The sequence below is a fragment of the Geotrypetes seraphini genome, chromosome 10, assembly GCF_902459505.1.
Source record: "Geotrypetes seraphini chromosome 10, aGeoSer1.1, whole genome shotgun sequence".
In the NCBI taxonomy this organism is placed as follows: domain Eukaryota; kingdom Metazoa; phylum Chordata; class Amphibia; order Gymnophiona; family Dermophiidae; genus Geotrypetes; species Geotrypetes seraphini.
In genome coordinates, this window is record NC_047093.1 from 27,889,376 (window position 1) to 27,908,802 (window position 19,427).

At 43.7% G+C, this 19,427-nt stretch overlaps 1 protein-coding gene across 3 annotated transcripts in view; it reads left to right on the forward strand.

Annotated features, from left to right (window-relative positions):
• The window catches only part of LOC117367468 (proton channel OTOP2-like), a 71,933-nt gene extending 63,335 nt beyond the window's left edge, over positions 1-8,598 (forward strand). For all 3 annotated transcript variants that reach the window (XM_033960023.1, XM_033960022.1, XM_033960024.1), the window contains 2 exons: positions 295-1,169; positions 8,126-8,598. In XM_033960023.1, the coding sequence (XP_033815914.1) occupies positions 295-1,169; positions 8,126-8,296 (1,046 nt within the window). In that variant the 3' untranslated portion in view covers positions 8,297-8,598. The remainder of the gene's footprint in view (positions 1-294; positions 1,170-8,125) is intronic.
• Positions 8,599-19,427: the final 10,829 nt, after the last annotated feature.

The window sequence follows — 19,427 nt, forward strand, 5'->3', positions numbered from 1 at the left end:
GTCAATACGTATATAGTGGATGCAACAACTGTGTGACATAATCAGGTTTTTTTTACGGTGCTTTCAGACCCCTTATGCAGTCTCCATTTGCCACAACACGGCCTGTTATCTGCTCTTGTGTTTTCATTCACTAGTACCAGTTTTAATAACAAGAAAATCACTGAGGCTAGGAGGTTTTAGATTTGTAGACAGGGAAACCAATTTACAGTCTTCACTTAATAGGATGTCAAAATGGCACTTAATAGGGATGTCACTTAATATGGATGTCAAAATGTATGTGCTCTTCTGTTCTAGGAGAAAGTGAGTTTGCCGAGGGGTGCACATGCAACTCAATCTGTCAAGTCTTTCAAACTGGTTATTATTACTTGTATCCTCTGAACATTGAATACAACCTCTTTGCTGCTCCTATGGTCTACATTATGTGGAAAAACGTTGGACGTCTAATGGATGATACCACTTTTCACCAGTACCATCTGCGTATCAATTTCCGCAAGCAATGCTCCTTCATAGGCCTCACTTTAGGACTGGCCATGCTCATGACTGGCCTTGTGGTGTTCACTATGTATGAAATAAAAAAAGATCACCCAGAAATTAAATTTCACGCCCTGACCGTGTTTTACATCTTTCAGATAGTCTGCTTAAGTCTAATGTCTCTAGGAGCTCTTGCAGGATCCATCATCTATAGGTTTGACGAAAGAGTCATGGACAATCGTAAAAACCCAAGTAGAACATTGGACATGGCCCTATTGTTGACTGCTAGTCTAGGACAATATTGCATTTCCTACTATTCAATAATAGCAATGGTGGTGATCAGTCCTAAAGCACTCCTAAATATTCTCACCCTATCCTATTCTTTGCTGTTGATTGTCCAACACAGTATACAGAACATATTTATTATTGAAGGCCTCCATCGACAGCCCCCTGAAGATTCTCACCAAGGACCAATAAGTTCACCTCCAATCAATTCAGAAAATCCGGTTGAGCTTATCTGTGTCAGAAACAATCTTCCAAGACATACTTTTACAAACAATCCCTTATCATCCATCTCAGACGACGATGAAAAGCCAGTAACAGTCCAGAAAGAGCTGAAAGGTCCTGCAAATGCACACCAAACAAGGAGGAAAATCTTGAAGGAAATTTACATGTTCCTGCTTCTGGCAAATATCCTGGTAAGTATATGGAAGAATCCTTTCTCTTTTCCATGGAAAAGAGATGCTGTAATTCAGGAGCCAAAAGCAGAAGGAAATTAAATAGTAACATAGTCAATGACAGCAGATAAAGCCCTGAATGGTCCATCCTGTCTGCCCTGTAAACACAATTTCATGATTAAATTAAAATGTCTTTTTTCTTTGTTACTTCTGGGCCATAGACCTTAGAAGTCTACCCGGTGCTGTCCTTAGTTCGTTCCTTAGGGTTGCCGGACCCCCTAGGCCCGCCCGCCCACCCAGTTCTGCCCATCCCCACCCTGTAATGCCCTAATCCTGCACCAGTAATGCCCTAGCCCTGCCCCCGCTGCCTGCTCTTGTTGGGCAAGAAGGAAGTCCACACATACGTGGACTTCCTCCCTACCCAACGCGATTTGAGGAGGCTTTTCAAAACCCAGACAAAGTGCCATGTATAGATAGGAGACACCTGCAGACCTGAGTGCTTTTGTAGTGGGGTATGGTTAGATACAGTGGGTTTTTAGGTGCTCTGGAGTGTTAAGGTTGCCAGATTTTCCAATCGGAAAATCCAGACCCCCTAGCCCCGGCGCCCACCCTGTTCCGCCCATCCCCACCCTGTAATGCCCTAATCCCACCCTAGCCCCGCCTCCGCTGCCTGCTCTTGTCGGGCAGGGAGGAAGTCCACGCATGCAAAGACTTCCACCCTGCCCAACGCAATTTGAGGAGGCTTTTCAAAACCCGGACAAAGTGCCGGGTTTTGAAAAGCCGTCTGGACCCCTGGACATGTCCTCAAAAGGAGGACATGTCCAGGGAAATCCGGACATCTGGTAACCCTAGCTCTACTTAGGGGGGGGGGCTACTTTGCCCAGTAGGGGGACGAGGAGAGCACAGACAAGATTCCAGCTGCAACCCAAATTAATTTAACAAAAAATTTTTAAGGACCATCATAAATGAAGAAAAAACTTGTCTCAGTTCTTTTGCTTCATCAGTCTAATCATCAAGCCAATCTTTTTCTGTATAGTTCAGCAATAAAAATTCATTAACAATCAAAAAGTAGCTGTAGTAGCCATAAGGAGTAGAATCAATTAACAAAACAAACACATCCTATGTGGGATCCCTACGAGGGTCGAGTTAAGGAATAGGGTCATTAGTTGTGGGATCTCTAGGAGAGTAGACTTAGGGGGGTGGGTCAGTAGAGTGGGCAGACTTGATGGGCTATGGCCCTTTTCTGCCGTCATCTTTCTATGTTTCTATCTTATTATACTGTATGCAATCTTCAGTGGACCACAAATTTCTCCACTCTGAAACAGGGGTGTAAGCAAAAGATGATTTGGGTCAGAGGGAAGCCCGAGGGAAGACTGGGGGAGACAATTACTTCCTCTCATTCCCTCTCCCCTGGAATCAGCTGCCGAAGTTTCACTGCCAGAGCCCTGCACATGCTCTCTGAGAAGCAGTGAAGCAGACAGGCTGCCCCAGCCTCCAGCGTCAGTTTAAATAGATGAACTGAGCATTTGTGGAAATGCCAGTATCAGCAGCTAGAGTACCTTTCTGATTTTCTGCTGCTCAGGAAGCGCGGGCTGGGTTCCTGCAACCTAAGATTCCAGTTGGCCCAGGTGCCTAAGGCCCTTCCTATGGGTGGGGCCTTAGGCACCTGGGCCAATCAGGCCCTAGGCCCCTCCCTGATGCATCCCACAATACACTGGGAAGCGGCAGGCCTGCCATTCAGACAAAGGCAGGCCTGCCGATGGACGAAGGAAGAACCCAGCTGGCCGGCCATCAAAAAAAGGTTAGAGGGGGTTCTGGGGGAGGGGATGGGGGTGTGGATGGGGGATGGGGGTCCTGGTGGGGGTGGGGGGTCTGGGTGGAGGCAGGACCAGGGGTGGGCTGGGCGGTTCAGCAGGGGTTCCAGTTTCGGGGGTTGTCCAGCAAGAGGGATTGGGCATCTCTCTTGCCATGATGTATCAGGGGGGTCGCAGCGGGTGGCGGCAGGAGAGATGCCCAATCTCTCCTGCTGAGATCGTTGTGGGGGGTGGGGGGGGGGGACAGTTTGATGATTCTCTAATCAGCGTTGTTTATGACAGATGCCGGTTAGAAAATCATGCTTTTAGGCGAAGGACTGGTGAAGTTGCGATCGTGTGGGGAGTTCAAGAAGGGTTTACTGCCAAGGCAAGCGCTAAAATCCATGTTATGGATTTACAAAGGGGGAGGGGGGTTAGTTTGTGGTCCTGTATTTGCATAGGGCTTATCTGTCTTCTGCATGTGTGACCAAGGCCAGGTGTTCTGGTAGGAAATAATGTCAAGAAGCATTATTGGTGTCATGGCCCCAAGTAGGACCACATTTGTCAGCTCTCCTTGAGCCCTTTTAGACCCAAAATGTTCCTCACTTAAAAATGAGCATAGACCACTGGCCTAGACAGCTTCCAATGACTTCACTTCACACTGCCTGGCAAGCTCCCTAACATCATATCTCAAAAGGCAACTCTGCATCAAGGACATAGAAACGACAAATTCCAAACATATGTATTAAAGGTCCAGTTTTACTTCATACTCCATAACATGGCTGCATATTTTTCAAAATAGGTGTAACAAATGTGCACCTATTCAGTAACGTAGTAAGGGATGGTGGGGGGTTGGTCTGCCCTGGGCACTGTCTTGGTGGGTGCACTGGCATCCATCCTCCTCTCCGCCCCCCACTACCTTCCTGACACACACACGCTCACATCCCCAGCTGCGTGCGTGTGCTCCTTCCTTCGTACCTCTTTCATTTTCCAGACACGAGCAGCATCACAAACTTGTTGCCCACATTGGTGTCGGCACTCTCTGATGTCATTTCCCCACAATTAGGAAGTGACATCAGAGGGAGAGCAGACATGTTGTGGGCAGCAAGTTCGTGATGCTGCACCAGGAAAATTAAAGAGATACAGTGGAAGGGAAGGGGGGCACGCACCCAGCAGGGAGTGTCTGGAAAGAGTGGGGGAGGGGCACCGCCATAGCGGTAGCAGCTCCGACGTTCATAGAATTCCAGCCATGTTAACACCGCGACTAGCGCTAAAAACTGCACTATGGTTTTGTAAAAGTGTGTATGTGGGGAGTGGGGGGGGGGGGTTAAAATAGAAATATATAGACAAAAGTTAAACTGAACCACCAAGGAGCTGGACTCTGCATACAATGCAACACCACAGAAACAGAAACAGTGATGCCCTAATATTGTGCAAAATATAAAGACAGCAGATGTAAATTTGAAAAAAACAGAGAAATAGCAATCATCACTTTACAAATTAACAAATAAACTCCCCACTTTTATGAAGTTACATTAGGGGTTTTTTTTTATTGCAGGCCACAGTGGTAAAAGCTCTATGGGTATTGGAGCTTTTACCACCACGGCTGAAGATAAAAAAAACCCTAATGTGGCTTCATAAACCCCCCTTTTATGAAGCTGCATTAGCCTTTTTTATTGCCGGCCGTGGCAGTAAAAGCTCCAGCACTCATAGAATTCCTATGAGTGTCGGAGCTAATATTTTTGCAGCTTCATAAAAGGGTGCCAAAGTGTGTGGGGGGGGGGGAGAATAAAACAAAAATGGTAAGTAAGATAATGCCGTTTTATTGGACTAATACATTTTTCAATTTGCTTTCAGAGGCCAAAACCTCTTTTCTCAGGTCAGTAAAGTATACTGCTGTTACAGTATCCTGTTCTGATCTGAGGAAGGGGGTTTTAGTCTCTGAATTAGTCAAAAGTGTATTACAATTAATCCAATAAAAGGATCACCTTATTGCCATTTACAAATATATATCAACACAGATACAATACTACTTTATCCTAAAGCAAAAAAAAAAAAAATAGAAATTTTTTTTCTACCTTTGACTTCTCTTGTTTCTGCTTTCCTCATCTTCTCAACACTCCTTCCTTCCATGGCCATCTACTGTCTGCCCTCTCTCTCTGCCCCTTCTATATGGCATCTTCTCTCCTTCTATGTCCCTTCCAGAAACTGTCTGCCTCCCCCTTCCATCTCTCCCTTACCCCCATTGGTCTGGCATCCATCTTCTTCCCTTCCCTACTCAATGGTCTGGCACTTCATCCTCTCCTTCCCTTTTCTTCCTTCGTCTTCCTTCTCAATTTATATTCTGCATCTGCTAGATTAAAATCTTACTACCCAGTCCTCAATTTCCCTTTCCACTGTGTCTACCTACAGCTTGCCACCTTCTTTACTCACCCCCCTCCAGTATTTCACTAACTTTATCCTCTTCCCCCCCCCATCCAGCATGTGTACTTTTCTATTTATCCCCTCCTTCCATCATGTGCCCTCTTTCTCTACCCCTTCCATCCAAAAACTGCTCCCTTCTCTCTCCCATCCCCATTTCCATCCAACAATAGGCTCCCCCTCCACACTAACATCCAATGTCTACCCTTTCTCTCTCTCCATCCACCCCACTTCCATCAGCATCTGCCCCCTTTCTCTCCCCCAACCCAATTCCAGCCAGTATCCTTCCCCCTTCTGTCTCTCTCCCTGCACACCAATTCCATCAGCATCTGCCCCTTTCTCTCCCTCTACCACCCTTCCATACCAGTCTCCTGTTCCCTTCTCCCTCCCTCCACCCCAATTCCATCGAGAATCTTTCCCCCTCACCTCCCCACCGCTGCTGTATGCTTCTCAAACCAGCAGCAGTGGCTATAAACTTAAATGAAGTCATCACAGACCTTGCTGCACCTCCCTGCGGCTGCCGGCTCTGCTCCGTTGGAGCTCTGTTGAAAGGGGTGGACCAGCAGCCATGGGATGGTGCAAGAAGTCCCGCGATGACTGATTTTACATTTTACTGCTGCTGCTGCTGCTGCTGGTTCAGGAAAGCAGCAGTGGCAGACTAAGGTGGGAGGTTCTGGACTCAGTGTGTTGGCTGTGCACCCCTTTAGAGCATGTACCCAGGATGGTCCGCCCCTCCCACCCCGCCCTTGGTACGCCACTGCTTATCTCTCTTTTTCTCTTCAGAGTACAAATCAATATCGGTCTGGGGGGTTCAGCGACCAACATGACTGCTGTCAACTTTCGTCTCAGTAGGCACTGTTGAGAAGGGGGAGAGACCTTGATACAACAAATGCGAAACATGAGTCATATCGGTCGCTGAACCCCCCAGTCCAATATTGATTCGTACTCTGAAGAGAGAGAGATAAGTGCTTTCTACTACTGAAAGTATTACTATTGAAAAAGATAAAGTTTCTCTATTCATTAAGTATTGATTATTAAGTTATATTAAATGTTTAATGCTGGAGATTGAAGAGATAATAATTTAGAAAGTTTATATGGGAGCAGGTGAAGACAAGATGAATAAATCTGATAAAGAAATAGAATTACATTACATTGGTGTCTTCTATCCCGCCAATACCTTTCAGTTCTAGGTGGTTTACAACAAGAGTTGGCCTGGGCATTTCCAGGGAGAATACATGGTTAATAGATGTATGTGTCGGGATCTGTGGAGGGTCGATCAGGTTTAGTTAGATCATTTGACAAATTTCTTGAATAGAAAAGTTTTAAGTTCTTTCCTGAATGTTTTGTAGTTGGGCGTCATAGTCAGCAGACTGGAGAGGTGGCGGTCTAGTTTCGCTGCCGGATATTTACAGTACTTTGGCGACTTTCGGCGTGTCATCAAACGTTATTCTTCCAGCTTTCTTTTGTGACATTTTTTCTTTTTTCCTTTATCACCATGGACCCCTGATGAAGGTTGTCCGAAACACGGACCGTGTTGGGTCCCTCGCTTGGTAAAAGGTTTTTAGATACGATTTATTTGTCACAATAAAATTTGCCTGCATCGTGTACAAGCCTGCAGTTTTGGTTTGTTTGCTCTGGTCTGTTTTTTTACCGCAGACGAAGTTGGACCCCTTGTTTTCTCTGGTTTTGTTGCTCTCATCCATTTTGACACTGTTTCTAGTGCAGTGTGTAGTTTGTTTGTTGTGTTGGGGTTGGTTTGGTCGAAAGGCAGGAGGATGGTGATGTCATCTGCATAGCTGTATGAAGTTATGCCTATTTCGTCTAAGCATGTGCCAAGTGTGACTATGTAAAGGTTGAAGAGTGTTGGAGATAGTGGGGAGCCTTGGGGGACTCTGCAGGGGTTGTTTCAGGATTCCGACTGTTCCTTGTTTGCTTTAACTCTGTATTTTCTTGAGTGGAGGAATCTTTCAAACCAATTGTATACTTTGCCTGTGATTCCTATTGCCTCCAGTGTTTGTAGTAGGATGTTGTGATCTACTAGGTCAAATGCCCCTGTGAGATCGAGTTGTACGAGTAGCATTTTTTGCCTTTACTTATGTGTTCTTTGGCTGTGTCTAAGAGGGAGACTAGTAGTGTTTCTGTGCTGTAGTTGCCTCTGAAGCCTGATTGTGAGGGGTGGAGTATGTTGTGGGTTTCTAAGTATTCGGTTAGAAGTTTTGCTACGAGGCATTCCATTAGCTTGACGTAAAGCGGTATGGAGGCTATAGGTCTGTAAAAATGGATGGCTGATCTGTAGCTCTCTTTGGGTCTTTCAGGATAGGGGTTTTAATGATTTCGGATAGGTCTTGTGGAAATTGGCCCTCTGTTAGCATGTAACTGATCCTCCGGATGAGGTGGGTGCGGAATTTAGTGCTGGCTGCTTTTAACAGATATGGGGGGCAGTGGTTGAGATTGCAGGCTGCATGATTGTATTTGTTGTAGAGTCTTTCTAGGTTGGGCCATTGTAAGTTTGGGAAGTCTGACCAGTTTCTGTCAGTGCGGGTGTCATCGCTGAGGCTCCGGAAGAAAAAGTAAAAAGAAGAGTTGAAAGTGCTGATTAGGGCACTATTAATTTTATTACTTTATAACGGCAATATATGCCCTCATAAAATAGGCTCTATGAACTGTTCCCAATAGCTTAACAATTCTCACACACATTGGCTATATAGTACTACAAAATGTCTTCAACTATGTCTTGCTAACACTATAATAATTTCCCAACAGTTCTGGATCATGCCAGCATTCGGAGCTCGAATACGGTTTGATAATGAGTTGGAGGTGAACTTCTATGGGTTCTCCATTTGGGTTATCATCACCAACATCTGCCTGCCCTTTGGGATCTTCTACCGGATGCATGCGGCCGCCAGCCTGCTGGAGCTTTTCGTTGTATCCTAGAGGACACCAGGGGGACAGAAATCCGGCAGTCTGCGAAGCCTTTTTACAAATGGAGGTGGTTAATAGGATAATGATGATTTTTGTGTGGTACTGGACCACAGACATTTCTTTGAAGGATAGCGGGCCCAACGGTTTTGGAAGTCACAAGATGATCTACTGTTCTAAATATAAAAGTCTACTGCATGTGGCTTCCCTTCTTCAATATTCATTTCTCAAATGGTAACAAAATAGGTTTGCAGCTTTTACGTGACAACATTTGCAATGTATTAGAATTAAAATCTGTCCACGCTTGTACCAGCCATTTCCTTTGAAATTCCTTTTGCAGTTTCTTCCTCTACTGGGATCTGGTCTTTGACCTGGGAGCCGCCGCGTGAGCGGACTGCTGGGCAGGATGGACCACTGATCTGACCCAGCAGGGGCAATTCTTATGTTCTTATTCATAAGAACATAAGAATAGCCTTACTGGGTCAGACCAATAGTCCACCAAGCCTAGTAGCCCGATCTCACGGTGGCCAATCCAGGTTACTAGTACCTGGCAAAAAAACAAGGAGTAGCAATATTCCATACAGAATCTCAAAGAATAGCAAGATTCCGGAATCCCAGAGAGTAATAAGATTCTAGAATCCCAAAGAGTAGCAACATTCCATGCTACCGATCCAAGGCAAACAGTGGCCTCCCTCATATCTTTCTCAATAACTGACTATGGACTTTTCCTCCAGGAAATTGTCCAAACCTTTCTTAAAACCAGCGACGCAATCCGCTCTTACCACAAACTATGGCAAAGCGTTCCAGAGCTTAACTATTCCCATCACCTTTTGCTCTGTGCTACTTATAACTCATAGCTGTTGATATGATGCCGAAAACAAGTCAACAATAGGTGAGAGTTAATGCCAAGAATGATAACACAAGAGATAATTGAGAAAGAGCCTTATTGAGGTGTAATTTTGAGGACATTATTAAATTTCATTTGCAGTGTTCTAAGCACGAAATGTACCCCATTAAACATCTTTTGTGTTTTTCAAGATGAGGGTGTTAATCATCCTCCATCGAATCCCCTCAAGCTGAAGAGGAACGTCGGCTAAGAGAGGGAAAACTGCTTGAGTACCTGAATAAATGCATGCAAACCATTCTGAGCTCCCCTGGGAGAACGGTAAAGAAAATTGAATAAATAAATAAATATGATAGAGGTTATAAAAATTATCAGTAAAGTGAAACAGATAAAGCTTTCAAACAGTATTGGGACTAAGGGACTAAACAGGTAAGTGAAATTAATTAGGTGAATATTACTATGACTAGATAGATTGCAATTATCATGTGTAAATCTCTGCTGCCCAGTGAGCATCAAATTGGGTTACTGTATATTTATGTTTATTTATATGTCGCTCTTCACTACCACATCAGTGCGGTTTACAAAAGTTAAGGAAAGGAAAAAAACACCAATATTAAAAGAACAAATTACCCCCCTCTTTTACAAAATCGTTGTGTGGTTTTTAGCGCCAGTTGTGATGGTAACAGTTCCAATGCTCATAGGAATTCTTTGAGTGTAAGAGCTGTTACCATCGCAACTGGCGCTAAAAACCATGCTATGGTTTTGTAAAAGGTGGAGGGTGGGGTAAAAGAACAAATTTTTAAAAACTGTCCAATAGTTGCTACAGGAACTGTTACTCCCCCCAAAAAATACAAAAGTAGAAATTGAAAGAAATAAAACATCCAATAAAACCTAAAATTAATATAATTAAGGGAATGGCAATCCAAAAAGACAAGTCTACTACTATGAATTATTTCTATAGCGCTACCAGACGTACGCAGCACTGTAGAGTCCTAAAGAAGACAGTCCCTGCTCAAAAGAGCTTACAATCTAAACAGCCAAGACAGATAAACAGGATGTCATAGATACAGTTAAGGGTAACGTTTAATCTGCTGGCTGGGTTGGAGGGCAGAGGGGAGTACAGGACAACTGTGACATCACTGATGAGGTTGGCTCTTATTGGTGGAATGAGGCATTGTGACATCACAATCTCAGCTCTGCTTTCCAAACACTGAAACTCTTCACACTACTACTATGAATTATTTCTATAGTGCTACCGGACATACGCAGCGCTGTACAGAGTCACAATGAAGAAGGCAGTACCTGCTCGAAAGCATTTACAATCTAAACAGCCAAGACAGACCAACAGGATGTCAAGGATACAGTTAAGGGGAATGGTTAATCAGCTGGCTGGGTTGGAGGGCAGAGGGGAGTACAGGACAATCAAGCCAAATGTGACATCACTGATGAGGTTGGTTTTTATTGGTGGAATGAGGCATTATGCACAATCCACAAAGCCGCTGAAAGGGCATGCTGTGAGAACAGCGATCCCAGAAACAAAGGCAAAAGACCAGGCTTCCACAAAAGAATAAGGAACGTCAACAAAGCACACCACATTGAGCCAGTTCCTAGACACAGGAGTTAGGAATGTAAATCACTTTATTTAAAATTGTAAAAAATGATCAAACAAGCACTGGCACCTAGACCCAACACAGGCTGTGTTTCAGCAAAATAAGCCTTCCTCAGGGGTCCTGTCTTTCCTGCAAATGCTGCAAACAGTGCCTGCATAACACCCAAAGAAACCTTTGGATATCAGCTGATAAATTTGAAAATCTCAGCTCTGCTTCCCAAAGACTGAAACTCTTCACAATACTATTATGAATTATTTCTAAAGCGCTAACAGACACACTCAGCGCTGTACAGTCACAAAGAAGACAGTCCCTGCTCCAAAGAGCTTACAACCTAAACAGGATGTCATGGATAGAGTTAAGGGGCATGGTTAATCTGCTAGCTGGGTTGGTGGGCAGTGGGAAATAGGGTTATGGATTGAAGGCTACAATCAAAAAGGTCTGCTTTTAAACAAGGGAAGGGAAGGGGCTTCTATGAAACTCTAAATTTAAAATAAGATAGCTCAGAATGTAACTCATTTGGAAGAATGTTTCATAAATTTAGAACAGAAGCAAAAAAAAAGCAGAATTATCAGTTGACATTGGTCTAACCAAATGAATTGATGGTAAGGCCAACCGATTTGAGGTTCATGAATGTAAAGTACAAGCAGGTTTATAAGGAACAAGCAATTTTGTAAGTCTATTGGGGCTGGTGTTTGAATGTTAGAGCCGGGACTAGCTAATGCTAGGAGGCTGCTGGCATTTTAATCCACTCACTCAGCACACCTCTCTCAATCAATAATATAGTCCAGACCAGAATACACAAGGGTTGAATGAAAAGTAATGCCGCCACCTCCATAACTTTTGTTTAAATAAAGACATTGTAACAAATGAAAAATGAAAATAATGCTTGAAACGGGCTCTTTTATCTACTATAATAAAATGCTAAGCGTGCATGCGCACTATTACCGCCGTGTTCCCTGATCTGTAGTTCCGTGGTCGGCAGAATGCGCATGCGCCCTTAGCTTTCCAGTGACCGCCAGACAAATTGGAAAACGCTGGTTTTCCTGCTCGCGCAATACTGGACAGCAGAGACAGTACCCCCTCTTTATTTACATGACCGAAGTTCAAAGCCGCCGCAGCGACTCCTCTTTAGAGCCGCACCTGCGTCGGAGAAGGCTTCCGATGCAGGCGGGGATCGAGAGAGAAGCCACCGCAGTGGCTTTGAACTTAAAAATAAACTTCAAACAAAAGAACCACCCGAACCCCCGTTGATCCTCCCATCGCGGTCTGACCCTTCCATCCCTTCCTGCCGTCTGACCGACTCACTTATTCCCTTGCCGCCCTCTCTTCCCTTCCCGCGGTCCCAACAAACCTGCCGACTCCAGCAGTGTCCGCAGCACTCTACACACGCTACTTCGGGGCCTTCTACTGCCCTGATTTGCTCTGCCGCATCTCTGATGATGTTATCAGGGACGTGCAAGAGCACATCAGGGCAGTAAAAGGCACCAAAGCAGCGTGTGTAGAGTGCTGCGGACACTGCTGGAGTTGGCAGGTTTGTCGGGACCGCAGGAAGGGAAGGGGGGGCAGCAAGGGACTAAGGGAGCCGGCCAGACCACGGGAAGGGAAAGGGGGGATAGGGGAAAACGCTGCTGCTGCACAGGGAAGTGGTGTGGGCGGAGGGAAATGGAGGGGGAGGGAATGCTTCTGAAGCTTTTGTACAGGGAAGTGGGGGAGAGGGAAATGCTGTTGCTGCTGCACAGGGAAGTGGGGTGGGGGGAGGGAAATGGAGGGGGAGGGAATGCTGCAGCAGCTGCTGTACAGGGAAGTGGGGGGAGGGAAATGCTGTTTCTACTGCACAGAAAAATGGAGAGGGAGGGAATGCTGCTGCTGCGGCTGCTGCACAGGGAAGTGTGGGGGGATCGAAATGCTGCTGCACAGGGAAGTGGGGTGGGGGGAAATGCTGCACAGGGAAATGGAAGGGGGGTAGAGAAATGGTGCTGCATAGGGGGCAGGGAGAGTGACAGATAGAAAGAAAGACAGACAGCAGGAGGGATGGAGACAGAAAGAAAAGAAGAAAGACACAGGGGCAGGGAGAGACACAGAAAAACAGACAGACAAAGGGGGCCAGGGAGAGAGACAGACAGAAAGAAAGACAGCGGGAGGAAGAGAGACAGAAATAAAGAAAGACAGACAGACATATATTCTAGCACCTGTTAATATAACGGGCTTAAATACTAGTTTCATATATTTACTTTTCTCCGTAGTTGCCACCATTTGCCACATATTTCTGCTAATGATGGACAGGTTTTTGAAAGCTGTTGCGAAAGAATTACACATTCTGGGTTCCAATTTTATATAGACCATCTATCCTATTTTGAAATGGAGTTCTTTTCTTGATGAATATGTCATATATACTGTACACCACTTGGATTCTTTTTTAGGCTGTTATGCAGTATAGAAATTTTTTAATAAACATAAAAAACCAGGACCAAATAGTATGGTGCTAAGTGTGATTCTATAAAAGTTAGGCACACTATATAGCAATGTACAACAAACTGTGTGTCACATGAGATTCCAGGTGTGCTGCCAGGCGCCGGGGAGGATGAGAGGCACCAGTGCCAGCTGGTTGCCCACAGGACGTGCCTCTTGCGGTGAGAGGCACATCCTGTAGGCATTCAGCCAGCGCCTCTCCTCCTTCCTGGCATCTCTGAATTAAACTCTAGATCAGTGGCTCCCAAACCTGTCCTGGGGGACTCCCAGCCAGTCAGGTTTTCAAGATATCCCTAATGAATATGCATGAGAGAGATTTGCATACCTGTCACTTCCATTATATGCAAATCTCTCTCATGCATATTCATTAGGGATATCTTGAAAACCTGACTGGCTGGGGGTCCCCCAGGACAGGTTTGGGAACCACTGCTCTAGATCATTGTTCTTCAACATTTTGACACCTATGAACCGGCGGAAATAAAATAATTATTTTGTGGACCAGCACTGGTCCGTGGACCAGCACTGGTCCGTGGACCGGCAGTAACTAGGAATTTTATTTCTTCTTGATTTGTCTTTAATATCCTTTCCTTGTTATTATGTGTAATAATAATATTTAAACTCAATAAAAAAAAGAATTTAAAACAAAAAGAACAGAGATCAATGAGGATCGTAGCCATCCTGGGTTACGCTACCTGGGTGGTAATCTGAAGACCCCTATACCTAACATACACAATCTGTGTTGCTAAATAGTATGTGAATGGAGTTATAAGCACTGGATGTACAGATAGTAGCCAGGATTCAAATTTGGAATTAATTCACAAAGAGGCACCTAACTCAAAAATACACCCATGATCCACCCCTAACTATGCCCACTTTTAGGTTGGCACTTTGGACTAGGCGCCTACTTTTTGTACAATCATGTTTTTCAAGTTAGGCACCTAATTTTCAATTAAGTCCAATTGAAGCCAATTATGAGGTGTTAAGTACCAATTTTCAGCACTGATTTTAAGCATATTAATCAATTCATTTAAGCACCAAAATCATCTAGGATGGGCTAGGATGGTTTAGATGAGCTGGAGTGAGCTTTGATGGAGACTCCAGTAGATGAACAATACCGGGCAGAGCTCTGGCTTTCAGGCCCAGAAATATCTAAGAAAAAGAACAATTTAAATTAAATCATTAAATTATAGAGCAGGAATGTTTGGGCAGATTGGATGGACCATTCGGATCTTTTACTATGTTACTGATGTAGGCACCTGACTTAAGGCGGACTATATGGAATTTGTCAGTTTGTCTCTTTAGTCCGTTGCTCAGTCTTTTCCACCTCTTCATTCAAGTAGAACAGAAAAGCCCCTGGAAAAAGATGGGAATTGAATGGTGCTAAGTCTGGGCTGTATTGCCGAGGGGAAAACACTGTGAGGCCCATCTTCACAATTGTCTCTCTGGTGTTTCATGCTCTGTGAAATGTGGCACTGTCATGTTGCAACATTTCTTTCCTGTGCTTTTCCAAACTCTTTTCAATCATTCCTTCAAAGTTTTCAGGGTTGCAACGTAGCACTCCGAGTTGATGGTTGTACCAGGTTCAAAGAAATCCATCTGAACACCACCAACCATGTCCCAACAGACTTGAACCTTGAATGTTTCTGCAGATGTCTATGTTTTGAATAGTTACTTTGCAGATGAACTGATGATGCTCCATAGAGTGCTTTATTTCTGGCTCATAATAATGAACCCATGTTTCACTAGATGTCGAAATCTTGTGAAAAAAAATTCCTCGCCTTCATTGTCATATCGAGACCCAAATCTTGAAGCTTTCATTTCTGCAGTCAGCATGCAAGGAACCCATCTTACACAAATCTTTCAATATTCAAGGTGGTCAATAATGTAACCCACAAGTTCCTGTGAAATGTTAAGTGTGTCAGCAATTTCCCTTTGAGTGATTCTTCGATTGTCCTTTATGAGTTCGTCAACCTTTCTCATATGAGACTGATCCGTTGCTGTCATGGGTCATCCTCTTCAATTTTGACCACACAAATCAATCCTTTCTAGTCCACAGTCTTTATATTTCTTGGCCCAGTAAAGCACACTGTTCACACCAACACAACCATTTAGAGGTAAATTCTATATATGGCACTGAAAAAATATGGTGTGGAAAAAAATGTGCTTAACACTATTCTATAAATCACGACTAAAGTTAAGTGTAGTTTATAGAAAAAATATAGTGGCCAGACGCTCTACTAAAATTTAGACGTGCGACTTTAGCCACCACATATAGAATCCAGGGGTTAATGCTATAAAATGCATGGTCGTGAAAGGGTGACTGGATGGTACAGAGGGCAGATTGGATAGGCCACATGGTCATTAGCTGCCTTCATTTTCCTTTTTTTTTTCTATGTTTTTAATTCAAGTTTACCGTATTTTTCAGACCATAAGACGCACCTACCAGTGATTGGCTGCAGTCAGTTACTCTGACTGCAGTTACTGACTGCAGCCAATCACAGAGCGGCATGGCACCAGGCAGGAAGCGCAAAGGTTGCATTCCTGTGTCATGCGTCGCTCTTCTAAAGACCAAGGTAGCCATCCAGGAGACTGCGCTGGACCACGCCACTAAAAAAGGAACCGGGGGGTGGCGCAGTGTATTCGGTCCATAAGATCCACCCCCTTTTGGGGGGTGGAAAAAGTGCGTCTTATGGTCTGAAAAATACAGTGTGTTTCTGTAACCATTACTCTGGTTGTGAAAGCAGAGCCTCCCACTGGGGAACATGCCCTAAAACGCACCACTGAATATTCAAAGTGATTTAAATTGCCTGGAGAGGTTCCTGGAGAGGTTTAAATACTTAGCAACACTTATCTGCTTAAGCATCTAAGCTGAAACTGGTTAACCTGTGGGTGTTCCAAGAGCAGAGTCAACACTTATGCAAAGTGCGATTATTCACTAGAGAATGACATGGTGACAGAATTCATCACCGTTCCCATCCCTACAGATAACCCGTGGGAAAACATCTCCCTGTTATTTTTTAAGGAGAGAGGGAAGAATCAAGAATGACATGGTGACAGAATTCATCACCGTTCCCATCCCTACAGATAACCCGTGGGAAAACATCTCCATGTTATTTTTTAAGGAGAGAGGGAAGAATCAAGAATGACATGGTGACAGAATTCATCACCGTTCCCATCTCTACAGATAACCCGTGGGAAACCATCTCCCTGTTATTTTTTAAGGAGAGAGGGAAGAATCAGAGTATGAATGGGCACAACCACTGACCCTCAAGCCTTGCACTGAAGAATGACACGGGATGGTTTTCTGCAGTTATCCGTGGGGACGGGAACGGGTGATGAATTCTGTCACCTTGTCATTCTCTAACATTCAGCCCTTAATCACATAACATAACATCAGATTTTTATATACTGTCACCAACCATTGGTTCTGGACAGTTCACAAACAGCTAGTAAAACTAGAAATGCAGTACCCCAAAACACAAGCAATATAACAAAGCACAAGCAATTTTTTAAAACAATAGAATTCAACAACCAAAATTACAAAAACTGAGCAAAAAGACATGAAGTAGTCTTAATTAAAATGCATCTGGGAAAAACAGAATTGTAATCATTTCCAGAAATGGAAATAATTATTTTCTAATTTAGGTTCAGTAGGCAAAGCGTTCCATAATGGAACAGCTTCTTACAAGAAGAAATCAACTTAAGAGAAGAAAATGAAGGAACAGAAAATTTATTCTTATTTAAGAATCTACGCGGACCTCGACCTGATCAAAGAGAGACTACAAAGGGGTGCTGAGAAGTTCTCAACCCAAGCAAAAAGACAATGATGTGGATATGGTTCAAGCAATGATCTGAAACAATGTCAATAACGGAGAATTTTGTTTCTGCAAATTGGTACTTAACAAACCCCCTCTTTTATGAACGCAAAGTGTGGGTTTTAGCACCGGCAGCGGCGGTAACTGCTCCGACGCTCATAGAGTTCCTATAAGCGTTGGAGCAGTTACTGCCACTGCCAACGCTAAAACCCACGCCACGCGTTCATAAAAGAGGGGGAAAATAAGATAACACTCTTTTCAGCTACAGTGGCAAAATAACGCTTAGAATTTAGGAAGTTGATTGGTTGGGCTGAGAACACCCTAGTCTGTAATAACAGTGAGCCAAGTACAGGACAATCAAGCCATTGTGACATCACTGATGAGGTTGATTCTTAATGGTAGAATAAGGCATTATGACATCACAATCTCAGTTCTGGTTTCTAGAGACTGAAAGTCTTCACACTACGGAGTGCTGAAAAGTTCTCAACCCAACCAAGAGAATGACATAGATATAGTTCAATCAATGATCTGAAACAATGTCAAAACAGAGAACCATATCCAGGTCATTCACTCTTTGGTAGGGCTGAGAATTTTTCAGCACCCCATCGTAGTGTGAAGCGTTTCAGTCTCTGGTAACCAGAACTGAGATTGTGATGTCATAATGCTTCATTCTACCAATAAGAACCAACCTCATCAGTGATGTCACAATGGCTTGATTGTCCTATACTTGGCTCACTTTTATTACATAGGAGGGGGTGCTGAAAAGTTCTCAGCCCAACCAACCAACTTCCTAAATTCTGAGTGTTATTTTGCCACTGTAGTAGAAGAGTGTTATCTTATTTCGCTAACAAAATTCTATGTTTTGACATTGTTTCAGATCATTGATTAAACTATATCCACGTCATTTTCTTCTTGGCTGGGCTGAGAACTTTTCAGCACCCCACTCGTATAATAAAGGCCAAAGGAAAGTTAAACACAAAAGAGTACGCATAGAAAGTTGTGGTTAGACATACTCAGATAAGCTCACAGGCTCGACAGAGCCGTGTTTCAGCGATGAATGCCTGCATCAGGATATTAGCAGTTATATTTTTCACTTTTTTTTATTATGTTGATATTTTTGCCTCTGGTTTTTCAGATGCTTTGACTCCTGATGCAGGTGTTCGTCATTGAAACACAGACTTGGAAGGTCCAGAGTAATAAGGATGAACTCCAAACTTTTTGAGGATTGGAAACCTGGGGTTTACGCTTTCTCTCTAAGAGAGAGGTTGGAGGGGATTAAACATTTGAAATCATTTGAGAATAATGACGTGTCAATATCTTAAACAGCCACTGCAGGTCACTATCACACTGCAGGAGGAATATAGCTGTCAATACCAATAACTCCCTTCACACATATTTTCTATTTGGGACCTATGGAAGTGTAACCCCCAAATGTACTTGGGCAATGGATTAAGTTAGTATCACCTTATATATTTTTGTGGACAGATGTTGTACATTCATAGCCTTCCTAGTGCATAAATGAATTGAGTTGCAACACATCAGCTCTACTTCATGGCATTAAAAAAAAAGCACCCTTCATTGGTAATCCAAATTTTCAACTGATAATAGTATAAATATATTTGGAAAAGAAAATGTTAATAGAATTGCTTATCTGAACAGGCTTAAGATCAAGTTTTATTTAGAATTTGATTAATCACTTAATCATACTTCAAAGTGATGAACATTATAAAAACGTTACAATTTTCAGGGGGAATAAACACATAAACAATACTCAACGAACATGACATACATTACAAAAAGGGAAAAAGGATAAGAAATATAATAATTAATAAAAAGAAGCAAATAAGGCAGGGGTGTCAAAGTCCCTCCTTGAGGGCCGCAATCCAGTCGGGTTTTGAGGATTCCCCCAATGAATATGCATGAGATCTATTAGCATACAATGAAAGCAGTGCATGCAAATAGATCTCATGCATATTCATTGGGGAAATGCTGAAAACCGGACTGGATTGCAGCCTTCGAGGAGGGACTCTGACACCCCTGAAATAAGGGGTTAAACATCAGGAGGGGGTAAATAAAAATAGCGGAGTATAAAATTCAAAAGGGCAGATCCCTCGACAGTGGCCATCGTTTCATGGCTAAAGCGCCTCTGCTTCAGGGCACAGATACAACAGGCGCAAGAAATGCTCTCAGCTCGAATACCGCTATGACAGGAGAAAGTCCGCCTCACATGGTGAAGTCCCCCTATAATGCATTACAGGCCTAGACTACCACAACACACTCCTGATCTGACTCCACTGAGGTACCTTAAGACTTCCCATCTGCTTGCCTTTCTAGACAAATATCTCATTCCACACACCCCTACTAGGGCCATTAGATCCACCAATCAGAATTTACTGATAGTCCCCTCA